The sequence below is a fragment of the Toxotes jaculatrix genome, chromosome 24, assembly GCF_017976425.1.
Source record: "Toxotes jaculatrix isolate fToxJac2 chromosome 24, fToxJac2.pri, whole genome shotgun sequence".
NCBI lineage: Eukaryota > Metazoa > Chordata > Actinopteri > Toxotidae > Toxotes > Toxotes jaculatrix.
In genome coordinates this window covers 5,340,350-5,362,053 of record NC_054417.1, presented here as the reverse complement: position 1 = coordinate 5,362,053, position 21,704 = coordinate 5,340,350, and the positions used below count along the sequence as shown (strand labels likewise).

The following is a 21,704-nucleotide window of genomic DNA, read 5'->3' as shown; positions in this document are numbered from 1 at the left end:
ACGCTGACTGGTTCGTATTTCTGAAGCTAATTTCTTGGTGGATATCATTTTTTCTGCCTTTGCCAACACCTTTTGAAGAATGCATAAAACACACAGGTTTGGGTGACTACAAAACATAGTAATTAGTATTTTATCTCCTTCCTTCTTTTGCTCCTGCTCAGCCCACTCTTTTACTTCTTGTCTTTGTCTCGCTCTCCGTCTCTGTGGGAAGGGAAGAATTCCCTTCAACTCCTCCACAAAATCACAGACAATTAAAGCAGAGCATTTTTTGCCTTGGGGCCTATCTGCTCTGTGTGCTTAATACATTTACACACATATACACAGACAAACACACTCACAGCCTCCACCAACCCACACACACAGAAATAAAGATATACAGTACACATACTCCCCCACACACTCTTATATACAAACACAAACAAACACACAAAGGCATGTTCTCTGCGGTGCATTTTATTTGGCTGTGCCTTTAATGGGGCTTTTAATGGAGTACAGGATTACAGAATCACATCATTCTCTCCCTGCCAGCTGATTGGACACTCTCCACCCTGTCAATCAAACACTGGGATTTAGCCTTCTGCTAAATACGATGGTGTGTTTAGCTCGCTTTAGTCTGCTCAAGATTTAGTCACACTGAGTTAGCTGCTGGCAAGTTTGGTACACAGAGTCATGTCACCAGCTCACCCAGCATCTCTCTCACTATGGCCTAAATGACCTCCATTTGGGCAGTATAATGATTTGGCGTTGTTAGAGCCCAGTTTTATGGAATAAAAGCAGCATGAGGCAACTTCTAATGGTCAAAAATCCAGATGCATGTTTCATTTGACTTTTACGTTTTGATTCAACAGTTTCTCTTTCTCTCAGAAATATGTGCTGCTTCTGATAAACACAACCAGACTATGCCAACATCAGCTAACACTGGAGTATAAGGGTCATAAAATCAGCAGAGTGTCTCAGCGATGTCTGTGTAAAGTTTGCCAACGTAAGCTATGGGCAAAGGAGAGTAGAGGGGCTATAAAGTCATCAAATTTTCTTAGTAATGTGAGTCACACAACAAGATCTATCTAAAGTTTCACTGCTGTTGATGAAAGTACTTTTTGTTGATTTGTTGTGGAGTTACTTCTTCATTAACTTTCCTCACCAGCATTAACAACCAGTTGGGGGATTTGAACCAGCACCTTTGTGACTGAAATCCTGTTTCTGTAACTTGTTTATTCTTTGAATTTGTATTCCATAACTGATTCTTATTTGAGTCATGTTGTTAGTCGAGCTGACATGTATGGTATCGACCATCTCTGACACATTACAAATGGCAATCAATGGTTTTGTTTGTTGTCCTATTTTGCTTGTCTCCGTCACTTCTCAGAGGCGCTAATAATTGGAGCTGATAATTGCTACCAGGCTCATAACATATTGACCCGAGCCCTATAATATGCAGGTGAATGAGACTGAAAACATTCCATTTCTGAAAAGTGATATAATTAGCGTGTCTCTGTGTGTCCCCACCAGGCAAGACAGTGTTGAATAAACAAATTCTCCAATGTCATATTTCATATTTCATATTATCCAGTCAGCATTCTCATTAAAATGTCAGAGTAGACTCGCTGTGGGGACTGTTGTGTATTCCAGCTTAAAAATACCAACTGAACAGTTATATTTTCCAGGTTGACCTTAATTAAATTATACACACCGATGATCTGGCAGCAGAGAAAAAGCCCATTTTTCTTTTTCCTGTTGGGTTTTGTGAGCAACTTATTACACAATCAATCACATACAGCATGAAAAGACCAGGATCAATTAATAATTGAAAACCGTTACACTACTTGCAGCCCTGATTGGAATCTGCCTTAAGTCAGAAGCAGGCTGTGTGGAAGGGCACCGGGTTAAACAGACATGATTAATCAACCTGAGAACAGTATCTGCATTCATTTGAAACAATGCATGTGTATGTTAATGTGTGTAGACAGTAGCACGCTACACTACATACTAATTATATGCAGGTTTTCAGTATAAAGTACATTTACATCAGAAAAGTAGAGACAAAATTAAATATACTCAAAGATGTTGCATCATATTTGTTTGTGGCTTTGTGTTCATATGTGCCAACATAAATGTGCTGCACAGTGGGGATAGGCTTACTAGTTTTCCATCCATTCTGTGTGTGTATTTGTGTGTGTGTGTGTGTTCGCTGAGCTTCTGCTGGCGACTGTTTGGTTCTAAAACAGTGGAGTTACGCAGCAGAAATGATCAAATGCATTGATAAAGCAGCTCCTCGGCCTCATCATGCAGCCTCCTCAGGCGAAGGTGGCAGTGCCCCTCTACTGCCATCTATAGACAGCCTCGCTTCATGACAGATGGCTCCCAGTGATAACTGCTATAGAGTGATGCTGCTGCTGGCTGCAGCCATCTTCCCCCGAGAAGCAGCACATAATCATTTCATCATTTTCTCAATTATTGACAGGCGGCCTGACCTCCGCTGTTACGTTCCCAGTGTTGTAGAGAGAATTAACATCCATTAGAGCATTATATAGCATGGGTGTGTAAATGTGTATGTGTGTGTGTGTGTTTGGAGTTTGATCCTAACTAGACTTGCAGCTCTAAGGGCTGAGAATGAGCTCAGATATGGCAGGCTCATCAAATATCTTGTTTCACTCAGTGCTGTGGAGAGACTACCACTGCGTCAAGAGGCACTAGCCTAAAAATGACCCTCTCCCCGCTGAGTTGCCAATCATTACTCATCACATTAGACATCTAGACACATTCTCAGCTCCAGCTTGCTATGCTGCCATTCAAACACCCCCTTTCTTTGTCTGTATCAAGCTCTTCTCCTGTATTTTTCTCTCAAATTGATGTCAGCCAAGATCGAGCCACAGTCTTATTCAGCTAACTACCTTTCACTTCAGCCTTACAAAACTTCCACTGGAGCCCCCATTGTGTGGCATTATAGCGGTTCTCACAATAGGCCAGTGCAGACAAACGCCCTTTGATTGTAGCTTGACTCTGCAAATTTTGTGACACTACCACCACCTGCAAGATTTTGTTCCATTTTTACCATTTTTACCGTGTCATTAAGGTGAATGGATGTCATCCAACGACAGTTCCTGTTAGATTTTTTTTCTGCTCTACAGTCTCGGAGGCTCTCTCTCAAAAACCAGTTCTACTGACTTATTTACTGATCTCTGCTATTTCTTAGCTTATTAAATTCCCATCCCACTGTTGTTCAATTCGTATACCATTGTCGAGAGTGATAACTGCAAATAGCATTACAGCACCTCAGGCTGAAAGGATCCCATTCACTGTGAAAGTGACTGACAAGCTTGTCACAAACACACATGTGCCCATTAGAAGGTATCAAGGCAATCTGTCTCGGAGCTTTGTAAAGAGAAATCTGTCGAACAGTAACTTTCGGTAGGTAGTTAAGGTTTGAATAAAAATATTAAAATTGTTCCTTTCAGCAGGGACAATGTGCCTTATGCTAGCAATAGCTGCAAACATGGGTTATTTTTGAGAAGCTTCTTATTTATATAGAAGGATATTTGCATGCAAGCTGCACACAGCCTTTCACATAAATGCAGCAAATGGTGACATACAACAGAAAATGGTCCTCAGATAGTATAAAAATCTGTAATACAGAAGGAAATGAGCAACAGTGCTAAGGAAGCTGATGCTTTTTGAGAGCAATTTTGTGTTATTATGTCTCTCCAGTCAGCAAATGACAAAAATCCTTTGCTTTCTGTTCTATTGTAATAACTAATCCATTTTCCTCTTCTTTCTCTGTCTGTTTTCTCTTTCTGTCTTTCACCCTCCCTCTTTCTTTTTCTATTACAGCCGCCCTGCAGGTGTCCATATCCTTGAACAAAGTGGAGTTAAGTGTTGGAGAATCCAAATTCTTCATCTGTACAGGTACAAATACCACACACTATCATTTTTATGTGAATATAGTGTATGTGTGTGTGTGTGTGTATGGAAGCAGATCGGAGATGTAGCAGGGGGTCTTACAGCGGCCCTTGTGAGGACTGTTTGTTGTTTGTACGACAGCACAGTCCATGCTGTCCATATGGTGAGTGGCTCTTTGACCCAACAGTGACTGGATGCACACAGGGGACGGCCCCATCCCTCTCGTCCCTCCTCCTCATTGTCCTCTCTGAATGGTATATCAACACTCAGTGATAACAGAACCTGAAACCGGTGCCAGTGGCTCTGTAGGGTAGCAACACACTCTGGCAGGCCCGGCCCACCTCCTGCTGGCTGCCTCTTCTCTCCTGCCAACCTACTCAGCATGGAGCTAACAGCCAAGGGAGTAGAGACATACTGGGAGGAGCATCAGGAGGGAATTGAGGTCTAACGTGTGCTGAGTAGGACAAGAATGGGAGGTAGAAAAATAGAGGTGAATGGAATCAAACTGGCAGGAACTGAAAGGCAAAGGTAGAAGCTTTCACTGTGAAAAAGCTCAGAACTGAGAAGAATGGAAAAAGGCTTTGAGGCAAAAGAGTGCTGGAGGTGGGAGCTAAGAAGCCATCATCCACTGTCAAAGTGCGTGGGAGGAAGTGTTTGTGTCACTCGTTGCTTTCTCTTGCCCTTCTCTACTACGGGCACTCGCACCAAGCCTGACACTGCGTTTTTTTTTTTGTGTGTGTGTGTGTGTGTTTTTTACGATATTCACATGCACACAGTCCTGCCAACTGGAGTGGGCTGAAAAACAGGGCAGAACAGTCAGAGGCAAAAAAGCAAAAGCTAGGTGAAACTGAAGTGAGCCCGCAAACAAATAAATGAAGAGTCCATTTAAGTGACTTTTTGGCTTTATTTTGCTGTGTTCCAATGAATGAATCATGTCCATAGAAATATGGATTAGAGAAAATAAAGGGACAGGAAGGCACAGGAAGGCACTTATGTTTTATGTTGATTCATGGGTTTGAGCTGTTTGTGAGGAAAAGCTGAACACAGAGGTTAGTGTGCTGTTCTTCAAAGAAAGGAACTTGGGTGAAATCAATTTTACTTGTTCGATACAAATCTTTCTTGTTCTAAAAGTTTGGCAGGAAGATTTGGCAGCAGGGTAAAATAACAGGACACTGCTTTTTTTTTTTCTCTTTTTTTCTTTCATTTTTCTAAAACGGTGTTTAAACACAGCGTTTTGGGTCAAAATGTGGTGAAACGCTGGTCAACATGGTAGCCAGGAGGAAGAAAGCTTGTATTACATCTTGGTTTTGAATCCAGCTGACTTCCTTTTTTTTGTGTATCATCTGTCTGTTCACAGCTTTCTTGTGTTTCTGTCTGCTCTCTACATTCCTACTTGAAATGCTTTCAAGCCCCTCAGTGTGTGGTTTTAACCATTAAGTACTACTCCATAACTTAAACAGACATGACTAAATTTATTAAACTTATTTCTAATCTTTAGCTTTGAGAGTTTATTTGGTCATTTGAGTATTTAATGTTCTAGTGAAATATTAAAGAAGCATTTGATCTGAAATCACAAAAATATCATACTAAGTACTCCGCTGAAAGTGTACTTTCACTTTAAGTGTACAAATATTCTGAATTAATATATGTCAGTCACATAACCTCTAAATGTTCTGAGTATTAATTTTTCAAACACCCTTTTATCTTGCCTTCTCAGAATGAATGATGAGTGATCTATTCATCGATTCCTGCTTTTACAAGAAAATGTGAGACGTCCCTTCAGCAGAGTTAGCTTTTATTCATCACCTCTTACTACAAAATAATCCCCCTTTTTGTCTGTTTTTTTTTTTTTTTTTTTAATGCCTCCGCAGTAAAGTGCTCTAAAAAGATGTTTTGCAGTGAAGATTTGAATTGAGGCCATGGCACAGTAGGAGACGGAGAGAAAGCTGAAGGTATAGGGGGTCAGGAAGAGAAGCGGAAACAGTGGAAGAGTGAGTAGCAGAGAGGAAAGACAGGTGAACTGAGCTGCAGAGCAGCTGGGTGGGTTGGGGGTGGTTGTGGCTGGAGAGATTGTCTTCAGAAAATAGTCAGGTCTTCGTCTGAGAGAGGGAGAGAAAAGCTACATGTGTCTGTGTTACCTTCCACCTCTGAGTGATTTTTTTCCTTCTATCATAATCGTGGCAAAGCTCTATAACTGGATACAATGAGACATGTGAGCAACACCATTATGGTGTATGTTCAGTAATTTAAGATTATTAATGAGCAAGTGAATTTACAAGTAATCTGACAGTTTTATCTGTGACCAAGACAGAAGGTAACATCAGCAACAGTTTCAGTTCTCCTTGGCAGAGATCCTGCAAATCTATGAAACTCTAAATCAAACCAGTTGGTTTACAACAAGGCTCCTGTCTTCTGCTTCTTACTTCTGACTTCACTGATGATCCCATGAGCCTTCAGACTCACAGATTTATTGCACAAACTTAACTTCCTGGATGGTGTATCACTGATACAATATGCTCCCACCATCACAGCCCCTTGCATATTATTAACTCCAGCTGTGTTGAACACGTGTTGAGCACATAATTTTCACACTTACATACAGTGACCCCTCGTGCACTGTGTGAAAGCATCTCAGTTTGTTCACAGTTTAATTTCCTGCCATCGTTATATTACTGAATAAAACAGCATGCAGTAAATAGAAATTCTAATGTCATTAATGTTTATTTGTGAACTTTTGTTTTCTTCAGCAGCTCTTGAAGCAGTCATCAGTGCATATTCTCTGAAATCACCAGGACAACAGTGTCAGCAAAAACTTCACAACAGATTTCATAGAAAACAAGCCCATAATTAAAAAAGTAGTTTTTGTTGAGTACTCATCTTTGCATTTTTTAAAATTGTCATTTAAACCTATTGTTAGGAAAAAAACACCTAGAGCTTTTTCTGATATGAAATTGGTCTCATGATGGCTTTAAATGAACCTGGATTCATGGTGTGACAAACAAGGAGGTGGATAAACTGGTGTTTAGGTGTGTGTTTAACCTCCCCTATGACTGAAGTGGCACAGAGCCAGAACAAGTGTCAGCTGCAAAGGAAAACAGAGGCAGCTGTGAAACTGGGCTCAGTAGTAAAACAGCATTCATGTTTCCATGTGGTTTTCTTCAGGTATGTCCAACCAGAGCAGTGTAGGTGGTATCGCTTGTCCCGGTAGACCTGCATTTACCCATTAGCCAGACATTACAGAGTAGACAGAGATGGAAAGAGAGACGTAACCAATAATTTTGACATCATGTCAAGCTGCACACATACGCATGCTGACCAGTGTATTCCTTCCCCACTCAGCTCTTGTTTCTCCTTTCCTATCTACTTCCCCGGAGACTTAAATCAATTACTACCATGGCTCCAGTGCCGGCGACCGTGAGGACATGAGAGTGTTTCGACTAATTTTGGTGCCAAGGGGCATGTCCATAGTCAATAATCTGACTTGTGCAGGAGGCTGATATTGCTTCAGTGTTTATATTTCTCCATCACTGTTAAGGAGGATCAGAAACTGTTGCCTGAGACTCCTTCCAGATGCAAAGCTTTGGTTCTTGTCCTGGTCTTATTTAAAGCTTTTATTTCCATGTGGTTGTAACAATCGCGTGTTCCTGTGTGCGTGCATGAAACGAATTGGTAATGTTAATATTGTATAGTCAAAGCTAATTATGTAATAATGGGATGACTGGACTAATTACCAGGCAGCACAGCCAGAGTTAAGTGTTATACTTGATTATTTTCTATATTTTGTATTTACTACAATTTCTTAGTCAATGTTAATAGAAAATATAACATTAAATAAATATTGTCTGTTTATACCTCATTCTGTTATTCTGTTATAGGTCAGCTTATTCCTAGACGTACAGATGGAGCGAATAGTTTTAAATGTTAAGGGCATGGTCAGGAGGAGGGCCCGTTAGCAAAATATTTCCAGGGAGGTCAGGTCTGCCTCTGGTCTTACTAATCACCAAGGTCAAAGTGGTACATCATTTCCTTTCTGTTAATCGCAGTGCAGGGTTCTCTGTGCAAGATGTGCAAGTTTTCATAGTTAGAGGCAGCGTTTTGAGCAGGACTCCAGACTGACTTTTCCACTGGTAGCACTGTGCTGTCTCATTGCTGAAAAGAAGTAGGGGGAGGCTCAGTGTTCCAGGTGATGCATTGGTCTCTGAAGGTTTTCTTTCTTTCTTTTCTTACAGTCACTGTGCAACGTCAAAGCTTCAAGCTTAAACTATAGTACAAACACAGCATAGCATTCCCCTTATACCACAGCCATAAGTCCTGCATTAGCCATTGTGACTGAAAGTAATACTTTTTCTTCTTCTTTGTTGGCTCTGTCTCTCCCTCCCTGCAGCCTATGTCCTCATCATCAGTTGTGTCTACCTCTCATTGGCTCTACCTCTCCACCAGCCTCCTCTTCCCTGTCATTACTTGGTTTTTTAAAATTCTGGTTTTTAAAATAAAATCAGCCACAGACCACTTCATCTTTGGAACAAGGTAACAGCTAAATGTTTAGCACGTCTCATCACTGATGATGAAAGTACAGACAGGAAGAGACTGACAGAGCCAGTGACGAAGAAAAAGTACTACTATCAGCCACAGTGGTTAATGCAGTAGCTGTGCTAGAGGGGCACCAAAACAACCTAATGATCACCATGTACTCATACGAATGTGGCCTTGTGAAATTTTAACTCACACAGGAGAGAGACTTTCAGCACAACAGCACAAAACCATGGCCCTGAAATTAAGAGAGATTTGAAACCACTGCTGTCATGAAAAGAAAAGGTATATTTTATTCAGGTGTGCTATTCTTGTTAGTGTAGTAAACAGCAGATCTGCGTGTTGATATGGTGGTTTTGGAGGGGGAATTTGGTTGTTTGGCTCTGGTTGCCTATCTGCAAAATTCATGGCACACCTCTGTGTTAGACTCTTATCTGTTCCCGCAAGTACCCACATGAACCGTGAGGCTCCAGTGGGAGGCCACGTGTGAAGGAAAGCAGAGCGAGGAGGAGAATCACTTGTACTGTAATATCATTTCAGCAACACTTGTGTTTGATTGCCTCATCAGATTTGTTGGCCTTGAAATGTAATGAGCAGCAGACACGTATGCCAAGGATCTGAAGCTGATGGCTGTTGGAAACAGTGTGATGATGATCAGTGCTAGCATTCTGGGGTGTGCTGGAGCCTGCATGTTTTTATAATATGCAAGGTGCAGACATCAAGAGGCAAATCAGCTAATTTGTCATCATTTACCTTTATGTATCAGTGTACTATCTGAGAGATTATTATATTGATGTCATAATCTATTTACATAACCGCACATGCTTGACAAATATGACTATTATCAGCAAAATGTTGCTGCACACCAGCTCCTCACAGCTACACCTGGGAGCTGTTGAGATGAACCATTGCAACCCTCTGCTGCTGAGTACTGAGCAACCGGAGGTTAAAAGCGTTGCTCAAGGGCATTTTGTCGATAGTTGCTGAGGGAAAAGAGAGCATTCAAACTGCCTCTTCACTCTCTCTGGGATTAAACGTGTGTCACAAACTTCTGTCACCTCTATTTTTTCCTCTCTCTCCTCCTGTTTCTGTTATCTAAATCCAGAGATCTGTCTCTAAGGGACTGGACAAGCTTCTGTCCACCTCCCCGCTTGTTCAAGGCCCGGGCTGATTTATAGGCTAAGTGATGGCCCTCCACACTGACACTTTTATTTGCAGAATACAGGCAAAGAGCACCTGCTGCTTGCAGATGGCCCTATCATCTCCTACAGTGGCCAGTAATCAGAGTTCAAGTTAGCATGTGATCAGGCCTATCATTTGTTTTTCTGTTCAGTGTGTGTGTGTGTGTGTGTGAGTGGAATTTACAGCCTACATATGTCCCTGTTCCTTAACAGACTTATTAGCTATGTAAATCCAAGATTATGACATAATCATATAATTTCAGGCCGTCTGTTCCCTTGACAGGTTCCAACAGCAATGTTGGATGGTCCTCAGCTGTTCAGCGTTCAAAGTGAACATACCAAGAAATACCTCCAACTCTGCTTATTTCAGAGTCTGGAAGGGCTGCCTGTAAATCAGTTTGTGTGGAGCAACCTGTCGGCTTACTCCTCTTTTTCCTCCCTGGTTTAGGTTTCTCTCTAGACTTTGATCTGTTTAAATTTAGTAAGGAAAAAAAATCTCTAAGAACAATAGAAGTTGTGGGCAGGGGACTAAAATATTTAGCCTACACAGTAGGGGTGTGCCCGATTCATCGACTCATAGTTTAATCGTGACGCGACACTTGACGATCCAGAATCGATTCATAAATGTTCAAAAATCGATTCTTTTAATAACGGAAGGAAAGTGCAGCGGTCGGAACGAAAAAAAAAGTAGCGGGTGCCCCCCGGACATATTATGAGGCCCTATGATGATCACTGAATCGCGGAATTGGCCGACTAAAACGGAATCAATTTTTAACGCGGAATGTCGCGGAATTTGGCATAATTTGAGTGCAATGCTGTTTTCGCGTGGAAGAGGAACGTGTGTCTGGGGAAAACTGCACGGAGGGATCTGGGTGGCACAACAAGCCCCTTCCACAGACTAAGCCCGTCCCCCTGCAAAACAATGTAAGCATGGCGAAGCGGCTGCATGCGGCTGCATACGGCTCTGTGTTCGTCGGCGAAAAAACTGCGAAACTCGACGCGAACTGCTCGGCTCTGTACTGAGGGGTTAGCGCCGAGTGTTGCATATTCTGTCAACACTCCGTTGACTGGAAACGTAAGAATACGCGCAGTGACCACATAGTGTCCAAAATCCATATGAGAAACAATCAGGCTGACATGCACATACAGTAAGATTTAAAAGGATTACTTTCTGGACATGTAAATCAAGATAAAAGATTGTAATAGAAGTGGAAATATTGTCAATTTCCTTTCCCTATTTTTTTCTTTTCTTTTTTAACAAAATTTTTTTTCATGTACATGTTCATAATAAAATAATCAAATCAGAATCATGTCAGTACAGCCACACAATATATATTTTTAGTATTATTATTATTGTTTTGAATTGAATTGTTTTGAATGGATATGTAAAAATATACATTATTTTACAAGTAACTACAGAGTGAGAAAAGAAACATTCTATGTGGGGAAAAAAAAGATTAATCGAGATGCATCGATAATCGGGGAATCATCCAATCATAGCACTTTGAATCGTAATCGAATCGAATCGTGAGGTGACTTGGATGGCACACCCCTACTACACAGTATACCTACACATGTAGCAACAGCTGTCATCAAATGGAATTGTGTACTGCAGGATGATCATCTTTCAGGCAGGCAGATGTGATCCTGACTTGCATGGTAAAAAGGAGTAAAACTTTCTCATCATAATCATTTTATTTTATCTCTGACCTTCTTCCTAGCTATCGGCGAGCCCGTGAGGCTGGACTGGTACAACCCGCAGGGGGAGCGCATCGTGTCCTCCAAACGGATGGCGCTTCACACAGAGACGTCACGATCCAGGCTCATCATTTACAACGCCATTATCGAAGACGCGGGTATCTACCGATGCCAGGCCACAGACGCCAGCGGTCACACCGAGGAGGCCTCGGTCGTGCTGGAGATCTACCGTAAGCTTGACAGATAACGTGCACAAACATACGCTTTTTCACATTTACCTGCAGATGCTCTGTGTTTGCCTCCTGAGGAGATTTGGACATGAAGACATGAAGAGAATAAACCTCTCGCATTAGCGCTTGATCACAGGGATAGCCAGCTGATTCGTATTCCCACCCTCACCACAGCCACGAGCTGTTAGAAATGTTAGCTCTGTCTGTGTGCATGTGCATTTTAGGTCCATGTGTACCTTTGACTTTGTGTGTGAGCTTGTGTGTGAGTCTCATTCTTGTGATTAAAGTATAATGACAGTTAGTTATACCATGGGACTTGGATCCTGCCAAGCATAATGAGGGATGTGGCACCGAGGCTAACCTGCCTTGCTGACCCATCACTATTTCCTGGGCGAAACCTAATGTTACGAGTCGGGGGTGGCTCAGTGGTCACAGAGACTGTCCCATCGCAGGCTCCATCTTCACCGCGAGCAGTGAATTAACTGCTATTTGCCCCATTAAAGTGTCCTTGAGTAAGACATCACACTGAACTCCCACCAAATCATTCCTGTGGACAAGAATTTAAAAAAAAAACATTTAGAAGGGAGTTACACTGGAAAAAAACTACTTTAGATTTAGGTGATTTGCAGGTGAAAAGATGTCAAACTTCACAAAATGTTGTTGAAGAGTTTAGGATTATAACTTTTATTACAGTGGCGTTTGATGACTACAGTATGTGACAGGTTCTACAGGATCTCTGGGAGTTATTTTTTTAGGAAATGCTGGTCAAAAGCTGTTAAAATCCTCTACAGACATTACAGTGTTGTTGCACGTTTAAAAGTGAGATGTCACCCCAGTAGTGATACCTTTTTTTCCTTTCACATAGAAACAAGGTTAGTCAGTTTCTGAAATCCTTGCTAGAGTCTTGTTTAGGTATAAAAGGCACCTTTCCTTATACCTACAACACCTTCTGTTCACAGGTAGCACAGTGACAGGAAGTGGATTAACATTACAATGCATGCAACACACACACACACACACAGATTACATAAGAACCTAGTGAATTCTGAGATGTGAGTAACCCAAATACCCAGATGCACCGGGAGTCTTCCCTAAGTTTAATTGGAGAAAACATCTCATACAGGGATGTGACTTCAGGAGACACACACACACACTCAGTTATATGTGCACACTCTCTGGAAGTCATCACCTGCCGTGTGGTTGCCTTTTTCATCCTCTCCCAGCAAATCATTAGGGGAGGCATCGCAGCCTCAATCACACCTGCCACCACTCAGCTCTTGCCTCATTCACAGCATAACCAGCTCCCTAAAACCATTGTTTCCATGGCAACCGGGCGTCACTCGCTTGGGCCCTCGGCATAGATTGCATGAGCAGCATGCGGATGAAAACCTGCCTAAAGCTCGCTCCAGCCAGCCACTCTGCCAGCTCACAGCCGGAGCAGGCGAGGACTCCTCAGGCAGTGCATGGACCTGCATGCTACAACATGTTGTACATGAAATTTATGACCTATGGGAGAGGAAGAGTTGACATCCTCCCAGTAGTTGCTGACATGTCTATGATGGCCTGTTATAATCATGCTACATGCAGTGGCACATCAGTTATGAATCCAAAACGTTGGGCTTTGTAACTTATTACAAACATGTCATGCCATGGTGCTTTCTTTGCCATGCTGATGTGGCTTTAGTGATGGCAGTGTGAGTCACACCAAGACTTGGTCCTGACTAATATTATTTCAACAACCTTTGGGTGGACTGTCATGAAATTCTTTGCAGACATTCATGGTCCCCAGACGATGGATCCTACCCACCTTAATGATCCCACCATAAAGTTCATATATGTTGGTTTGAGTAAACACAGTCTTGTTCCAAGATAAAACTTTTGCTGTTTCATACAGATGATGGAAATCTAAATAGATTTTCCTTAGAGAAAGCTTTTGTTCACTGATGGGAAAAGCGAAAAATTGCTTTAAATTAAGTGCTGTAGTTTGGCGTCTGAGCAGCTATACAAGGTGACAGGAAATTCATAATAAAGTAAGCCAGTACAATGTCTGAGCCAACTGCTTTCATTTTCTCTCAGGTTATTAATGGACAAAGAACTAATGCTGCATAAGCCAGTTTTCCAAAACCAGCGCAGTTGGACAGTAAAGATAGGAACAAATCTGCGTCCCAGTTGAGAGAGGTCCAGGGAAATTGGCTTGTCAAAGAATCAGACAGTTATCCTCGCAGTGATGTGGAGGCAAACGGTGGAAGAGAAACTCTGGAGTAGTGAGTATATTCTCAATTCGCCAGTGTCAAGTGTGCAGTAGAGTGCTACTCTGAAGGGGTTGTTTCCTTTACTGATTTGCTTGTAGAGCAGTGTGACTACAAAAGAGACAGGAAACGGATACAAACAGGGAGAACAAGTGACACCAGAAGTGTTCGAACCTGAGAGAGAGGAAGACAGAGGGAGCGAAAGATTTTGGAAATAAAAAGAAGAACAAGAGGGGGGAATTGATAAGAAACCAACAGAGTGAATGGCAAAACATGCAAAGGCATCCTTGAAGCTAATGAAGACACTGAGATGCCAGACACGTTGAAAGGCAGAGGGTGCAGTCGGGGAAGGAAAGCTCATTTTAGGGAGCAGCCTGGCATAAATCACACAGTAAAATGCTAATGCTGAAGCCTCGCTAACGGAAGAGGCTGATAGGGGAGCTGTCGTTGATTTATTCACACTTCCACAATACAGCACACAGATGATAGCAGGTGGTTGCAGCGCCAGCAGTGCCAGACCCTGCGCACATCAAAGCCGGCTATCCGAACAAGAGCGGGGTTCAAAGAGGGATCGCGTGCTGTGTGTGGAGAAGTCCTGGTCCAAGAACAGTGTCCTCATAAAAGCAATTTGTCAAAACACCAAATGTTTGTCAAGAGGGAGGACACAGCTTCAAACTGGCAGTGGTTGAAGAGCTCCTGAAACCAAGACAGAGTGAATCAAAGGCTGCCTGCGTTGTTGTTGAAATCTGCAAACAGAGTGACTGCAGAATATCTCTGCTCACTGATTTTTTTTTTTTTTTTTTTTGTCACGGGTATGATTGGCAGCGAGTAACATGGCCATCCTTCTGTCTCCTGTGTTGTTTCATGAGAATCGCCTTATCCATGTCCCAGAAAACAGTCAAAGGGGGATTAAGCTTTTTGTTTTATTTGATTTTGTGAGTGAAAGCTACCCGTCCATTTCCAAGCCACACATTGTTTTTCTTGTGCCTGTTTCCAGATACTTTTATGTCTGAACTGCTGAGCATTACATCACATGGATGGCTGTTCTCCTGTCTGTCTGTCTGTCTGGTCTGTTGGATGGATTGCCATGGAATTTGGTTCAGACATTCAGGCCTGTCAGAATAAACTATAGTAACTTTTGTGATCCCCTAACTTTTCATTTAGCTCCATCATCAGTTCAATTGAATTTAATTTGCTTAATGCTAGTTTGCATGTCAGCATCCTAATACACTGGCTTTTCAGGGTAGCAACACATGCTGCCAGGTGGCCACCCCAACACTTTTACCTGTATTATTAACAAGACTAGAAAACTAGCTTACACACTTAAGGGATGTAAGCCAGGCAGAAAATTGGAAGGAAATGCTTTTTGAAACACCTTTTCCAAACCCCTAACCCTAAATTCTGTCGTAGAGTTACAGGACAGTGAGAGCACAACAGATTTTTCTTATTTTCCTTTTGATGTTTAGACCTGCAATAAATTGTCCTCTCTGAGTACTCAGAGGGAAAAAATCACCATCTTGTTTGATCTTGCAGAGAAGCTGACGTTTCAGGATGTTCAGTCACCGCAGGAGTTCCGCCACGGTGAGACGGCGGAGGTGGTGTGTGATGTCATTAGTTCACCGGTGCCCGTGGTGGTGTGGTACTACGAGGATAAGGAAATCACTGAGGAGCACCACAGTAAGTTCTCATGACTGTCTTTTACAATGAAATTACTTTCTTTATTTTGACTGCACTTATTATTTTCTTTCATTTTTACATTTTTGGGAGGTGAATGTGAGAGAGAAATATTAGAGGGTGATTTAAATAGTTATACAAATACCAGTAATCACCAAAAAAAGGTGTGTTACTGCTTAAAAAATGGATGCACTGACGGGGTCACAAGGGGGTAAAATTGAATTCTCACATTCGAAAATAGGTGTAAAACCTGTGTGATGCTTTTGTTTTAGAAAAAAAAAGCAAAAAATCCACAGGGTACCTTTAAAACAAAAGGTCTGAATGGGAAAAATAGTTAAGAAAAGGATGGACAGGTGGAGTTTTGCGGGAAGCTCATTTTTTATTCTCAGAGTATGTCTAAAATTTTGATTAAAGGCCCTGAAAACTGTAGGACTTCTCTGTAATGTTTATTATTGATGACAAAAAAAAATCAAACTCAAAGTTTTGGGGGAAAAATCTTATTTTATTCTGTTTTTTTGTATTTTGCTATCTGTTTGGATAGGTTTGGGTGGAGTATGGTCATGTCATACTTTCATTCATGTTTCATTATTTATGTTATTGTATTCTATTATATTTTTTATTTAGTCATGAAAGTTGAAAGTTTTTAAGAGTGACTTTTGCAGAATTATTATTATTGTAAATATTAAGTACTGGATAAAGTAACTTTACCAGGCACTGCTTAGCATTATCTAACTGTGGTACTGATCTTGATTGCTCATAAAGGATTCAAGTAGTCAGCGATCTCCAAAGAATTACATTTTGAATGCAAACCTGCCAAATACACTTGATTATTGAGAGGAAAATTTCTCATGAGTACCAGTGTGCCCAATTCTGTCTCTCTCATTGAGGAGATGCACTAATGTGCCAAAAATACTGTTCTCTAGGAAATGCTATTTCCTTCTTTTGTGTGAATTCACAATAAGACAAGGATATCAAATTCTATGAATAGAAACCCCATCAGCCCTGGAGGAGGCGTATAACTTGGACAGAAACCATGTTAACAAGCGACTGAGAGGATGGATTATAGAGCAGTTGGATGGTGACATTCAAAGATGCAGCTTCACAGGAGATGAAGTGCAAACCAGCACCCTGCATCTTTTGAAAAAAAAAAAACAAAAAAACAACAACTGTACAGTATTCAGCATGTACAGTAATATTGTCAATCGTCTTCTGCCTGGTTTGATCTAAAGCTGAGATATATCATTTCTAAAGCGCTCCTCTGTAATCTCACCCTTTTCAGGAGGTTGGTCTCTTTCATTTGCAAAGAAAAAAAAGGACAGATATAAAGGCACTCAGAGGACAGACTTACATTCAGTTATAGGAGGCAGGTACAATAGTAAGAACCAGCAGACTAGGATTCATTATTTCCTCTTCTCCTCCTCCCTGATTTACAACTCTCTACACTGCTTCCCCATCCTCCTTCCACACAATATGCATGCCTGAACACTGATTAGAAAGAGTGACCCCTTGAATCTGTCACGTTTTTTAATTGAAATTCAAATCTTCAGTTGAACGGTAATGATGAAACATGGAGAAGACGTTTTTTTTTTTTTTTTTCCCTTTAATCATTTCTCTCTAATTACGATGCATGGTTATAAATATCTTCGCTTGAGAGAAATGAGATAGAGGCCTCATCACTCCTGGCCAATCTCACAGTGGCCACAAAGGGAGAGAGTGGAGACTATTTGGAACTGTAATTGCGTGAGTGTTTATCTGTGTGGACTTTATCAGGTAAATGTGCTGAAGTGAAGATTGACAGTCTAACTACTGAAGAATGGAGATGCCAATTTTCTCCTGCTGTTTTCCTAACTTTCTTATCTCGTTTCTCTCTCCATCATACACTGTCGTTCTTTTGTCGTTTCCTCTTCCTGCTCCCTCTTTCTCCTTTTCTCTGGCTTCCTGCCTGTCCTTCTCTTCGCCCGTGCTGTGAAGACAAGTTCCAGGTGCTGCCAAACAACAACCTTCAGATCCACCAGGTGACCAAGGCTGACGAGGGCGTGTACCGGTGTGAGGCTAGCGTAGAGGCCCGAGGCGAGATCGATTTTGTGGACATCGCTGTGGTGGTCAACGGTGAGTTAAATTTTTTTAAAGAATGTTGTGAAGTTTAATATTATTAATGTTATGGAACTTTTGTTGCTGTTTAGCAACCATTGTGGTTTCCAAGTCACTATCAGCATACACTGTATTGAATACAAACCAAAACCCCCAAACCCAGCTGACAGCTAGGTCAGCGTCCATTTACAGCGTCCATTTAGATTCCAAGCAGACACAAGCTCTTCTTCACACATTGTCAACAGATTAGCATACATTAGAGACCGAGTTTCCTTTGCATACACAGGTTTTATTGTTACTGTTGTTGTTGTTGTTTTCAAAACCGAACACTTGTCATTCTTTTTATCCTGGAGCTTACAATTCTGCATGTGTCCAAGATTAAAATACAAAATCTCAGTGGACACTGGAGCGTCTTTGAAAGAACAGGACAGAGAAATAAATGGAGGTCACAGTCTCTTTGATTAAACAGCAATAATTTGTTAACATTAAATTTCTTTCAACAACTAAATATGAAGACACACACAGTATAATTGCCTCACAATGTACGCTGTCAGTTTCTTGATGATCAATTAAGTGTTGTTGAGCTTATTACTAGACCAGTAAGACATGAAGTCAGCACATTTCAGAGCTTGTTTAGCAGTGTTTTGATCATCTGAGTTGGGAATTCAGGTTGACTGCGACCTTCAGTTGTAGTATCACAGCAGAGTTGTCAGCTTTGACAGATTTAGCTCCACTGACTCAGATGAGTTTGTCATTGGCACACTTTTAGCATGTCCGCTCTTTGTGCTATCATTGGCGTCATTTTTTTTTTTTCAATTCTCTTTATTCTTCAGTGTGATTGAATTTTTCAATTAGCGATGGCTTGGGCTCTACGGCCTAAAAATCGAAGGATGTCATTTTAATTTTCTCATTTGTCCTCATTTAGAGCGAGTCACCTGAGACTGCTGAAGTGATTGAAATGTGATTTCACTGAGGCCACGAGTGACTTGTAACGGTTGAACAGCTGCAATATTGTCTGTGCCTATGTAATTCTCTCCCATCTAATGTAATAGCAGAGAGGCCCTCTGCCCAAAAACTATGAATTGCATTCAATTTAGCACACCACTTACCTAACTTCAGAGGAAGATCCAATAAGTCTGCTCAATGAGGCACAGCCTATTATTGCGGCAACACGACACTTGCCATGCGGTTCTGAGATGGGACAGTCTGCGGAGTGCTTTGCAGAGAGTCCTGAGTGGAGCACCCTCTCCTGAGGGGGCCACACCCAGAAGGAGACACTTTAACGTGAGCTTCAGTTTCCCTCAAGGACATTCATTGCATTCATCCATGAGATGCTCACACTTAGACGAGGCCTAAGTTGAGCCTGAAGGAGACAGGTTTATTGTCCTACATTATCAAAGAGGCATATATTTCTGAGGTCAGCCGTTATCCCATGGTCTAGAGCAACTTTTAGTAACGCGTCTGTCCTTAAGGAGAGTACAGAGAGCTGGTCTGAGAGTGAACGAGATGGAAAGGACATGTTCTTAAATGCCACCTACTGTCATGGGGCAGGCAAATAGGAGCTGTCCGCCTCTGTCAGTAGAAAGCGAGACTGTGTTTAGTCATCCGCTCAGCTCCTTGTGATAATGCTCAGAGACTGTCACAGCAGCCTCTTTTTTTCTACACATTTTTGTCAATATGTGAAGTGGAATATGTGCAAGAACAAGGTGGTGGATGTACAGAATGGACTGATAAATCTTGGATACAGGTATTCGCTTGTTGTATAGCAGCAGGCCCTTTGGTGTCAGGAGTCTCCCCACAGAGTTGTTTTCAGTGCACTGGTGCCTGCGAGGCCTCCGATGTTCAGGAAATCCATGTATGCCCTAGCCTATAGCCTTAGTCATTATGCATAAGCAACCCCATGAGAATCTGGTGCACATTTCTGTCTCCTGCCCTCAAGCTAGAGGTGTAAATCTCTTCTGAACTACTTTTCTAGGGCTGGAAACAGGGTAGAACTTTAATCTTGTTTGCTCTCTACACCACAAACTTTATATTTAGGGGGTTTGTCGCTTCCAGAATTCACTCGGATTATTCCCCTTCTGAGGTTTGCAGTTGCAATGGAAAGATGGAGTAAGAAGAGACATCTTATCAGTAGTGATTTCCAAAGTAGAAGGAAGCCACAGGGGCTACCAGTGAATATACTGTATCGACAACAACCTGGACTGGTCAAACAACACTGAGGCCCTGAACAGAAGCAGATTGAGATAGTGTAGATTGCTTGGAGGCTCAGGTATGTCAATGAGTGCAACAGACTGTCCGCTGCATGTTCTATCAATCAGCTGTGGACAGTGAACTGTTCTCTGTTGTGGTGCCCTGGGATATGGCAGTGAAGTAAGATAAACACACTGATGTAAAAAATACCCCTTGAGGAAGAGTAAAGAAGAAAGGATGATGACTAAACTGGTGCAGCCACAGAGCATCTCCAGGCTCCACCTCATCTCCTGAGGTCTAACATGGAGCACTTGAAGATCTCCTTTGTGCCAAAATCAGACTGGACATTGATTCTTGTCCATACAGCAGTGGTCACAGCCAACAGGTAGTGAGCTGAATCTGGACACATTTCTACACAAATCATCTGGGACTGCTCTTTAAGGTCTCATGCTGGCTTTTTCTCTGAGCTGTTTTTTTTTAGTTTGCTGCTGCAGTAGCATCATTTCCACACTGGGTCCTCAAGTTTCACCTTTTGTCAGCAGTACAATTTTGGCTTCTGACCCCTTAGAATAAGAAGTGTGCATTTGTATTTGTGACCCCTCATCACAGGTTCCAGACATCTGTTAGTTTTGAGCCTTTCACCACGATCACGATTTTCCTCTTTAAGCTTGTCTGATCGTGTCATTTCAAGAAATGCTTAAGGTTCAAAGACGCCCCACCATCTCAGTGTATATATAGTAAATATGGGAGTTAGATAAGAGTTAGATTTACGTAACACACACCTGAGTTACAAAAAGCTCTGACCTGAAAAGACAGATGAAGCCAGCAATTCGAAGTATTTCGTGTCTGAAAAGGGTTTAAGAAGCCTTTAGGTGAACCTCAGAGCACTAAGCCAATTTTATTTTAAGGACACAATTAGCAGAAGTGTCTTTTTCAGTGACGCTGTGGAGAAAGGAGGATAAGCGGAAAAGTTTTCAGCTCGATGTTAAAACTGCGTCAGAGAGGTCTCTTTAAGTACACATAGGGGTGCAAATTGTAAATCTGAATCGGTTACTGCACAGCCAGCTACCAGCTGAGCTGATTGAAGGCTCCAGTGTCTTTTTGGTTAATTTTTATTTCTCAACTACAATTGAATTTGATCACCATCTCTGTGAGCTGGGGGTTCCTCACAGTTATATTGAGCTTGTAGCACAGATATGTCATGCTGTTTGTTTGACACGGCGTGTCAGAGGAAGTGTCAGTTCTGACTACTCCAGCAACGTGTTAACAGACATTGCTTTAACCAGCCATGCAGAACAACATTTTGTCTGAAAGCAGGGCTGAAATAGCTTACTGTATACTTTTTTCTCCCTGCGAAACCATAAATATTCATGGGTCAGTTGATAAAAGAGTGGTTTCTTGCCCACGAGCATGCAGAGAATGACGTTCCGCTGACCCACTGCAGCTCCCAGTCTCTGTGTATCATCAAAGCGGACCGTAGATGAGGGTGATGGCGTATCGAGGAAGACGACCACCCACTGAATGGCTGATCAACCAGAAGCCACAACAGCTCAGTGTCTAGAAGAATGCAGAACATTTCAGGAACCAGTGTCAAAAGTTACCGCAGATGAGTCATTTCATCGACTGTATGCAAACACTGTAGAGAAATAAGCTAGAAAAACAAGGATCTGATTGGAAATGTATCAAGTGGTTTCCAATTATTGTAACTGTAATGGAAACCTAAAATAATTAGGTGATTTACAAATGTAATTTTGCTCTGTTCATGTTGTCACTAAGCTTTTGAAATTACAAGTGCTGTAGCACAATAATGTGAGTTCCCCTCTCTGTGACACTGAAACACGAAGAGATTCTGTTGAACGGTTAGTTCAGTTTATCATGGGCATGTTTGTCCTTCCTGTCACAACTTGCAGTAATTTTTCATCCCTGGACATTGACGGGAATCTCACAAAGTTAGACATATTTCA

At 41.8% G+C, this 21,704-nt stretch overlaps 1 protein-coding gene across 1 annotated transcript in view; it reads left to right on the top strand.

Annotated features, from left to right (window-relative positions):
- Positions 1–21,704, top strand: part of LOC121178232 (neural cell adhesion molecule 2-like) — a 224,610-nt gene that overhangs the window by 147,376 nt on the left and 55,530 nt on the right. Inside the window, exons 2-5 of the mRNA XM_041032794.1 lie at positions 3,829–3,903; positions 11,330–11,536; positions 15,319–15,462; positions 17,431–17,568. Coding sequence (XP_040888728.1) covers positions 3,829–3,903; positions 11,330–11,536; positions 15,319–15,462; positions 17,431–17,568 — 564 coding nt within the window. The remainder of the gene's footprint in view (positions 1–3,828; positions 3,904–11,329; positions 11,537–15,318; positions 15,463–17,430; positions 17,569–21,704) is intronic.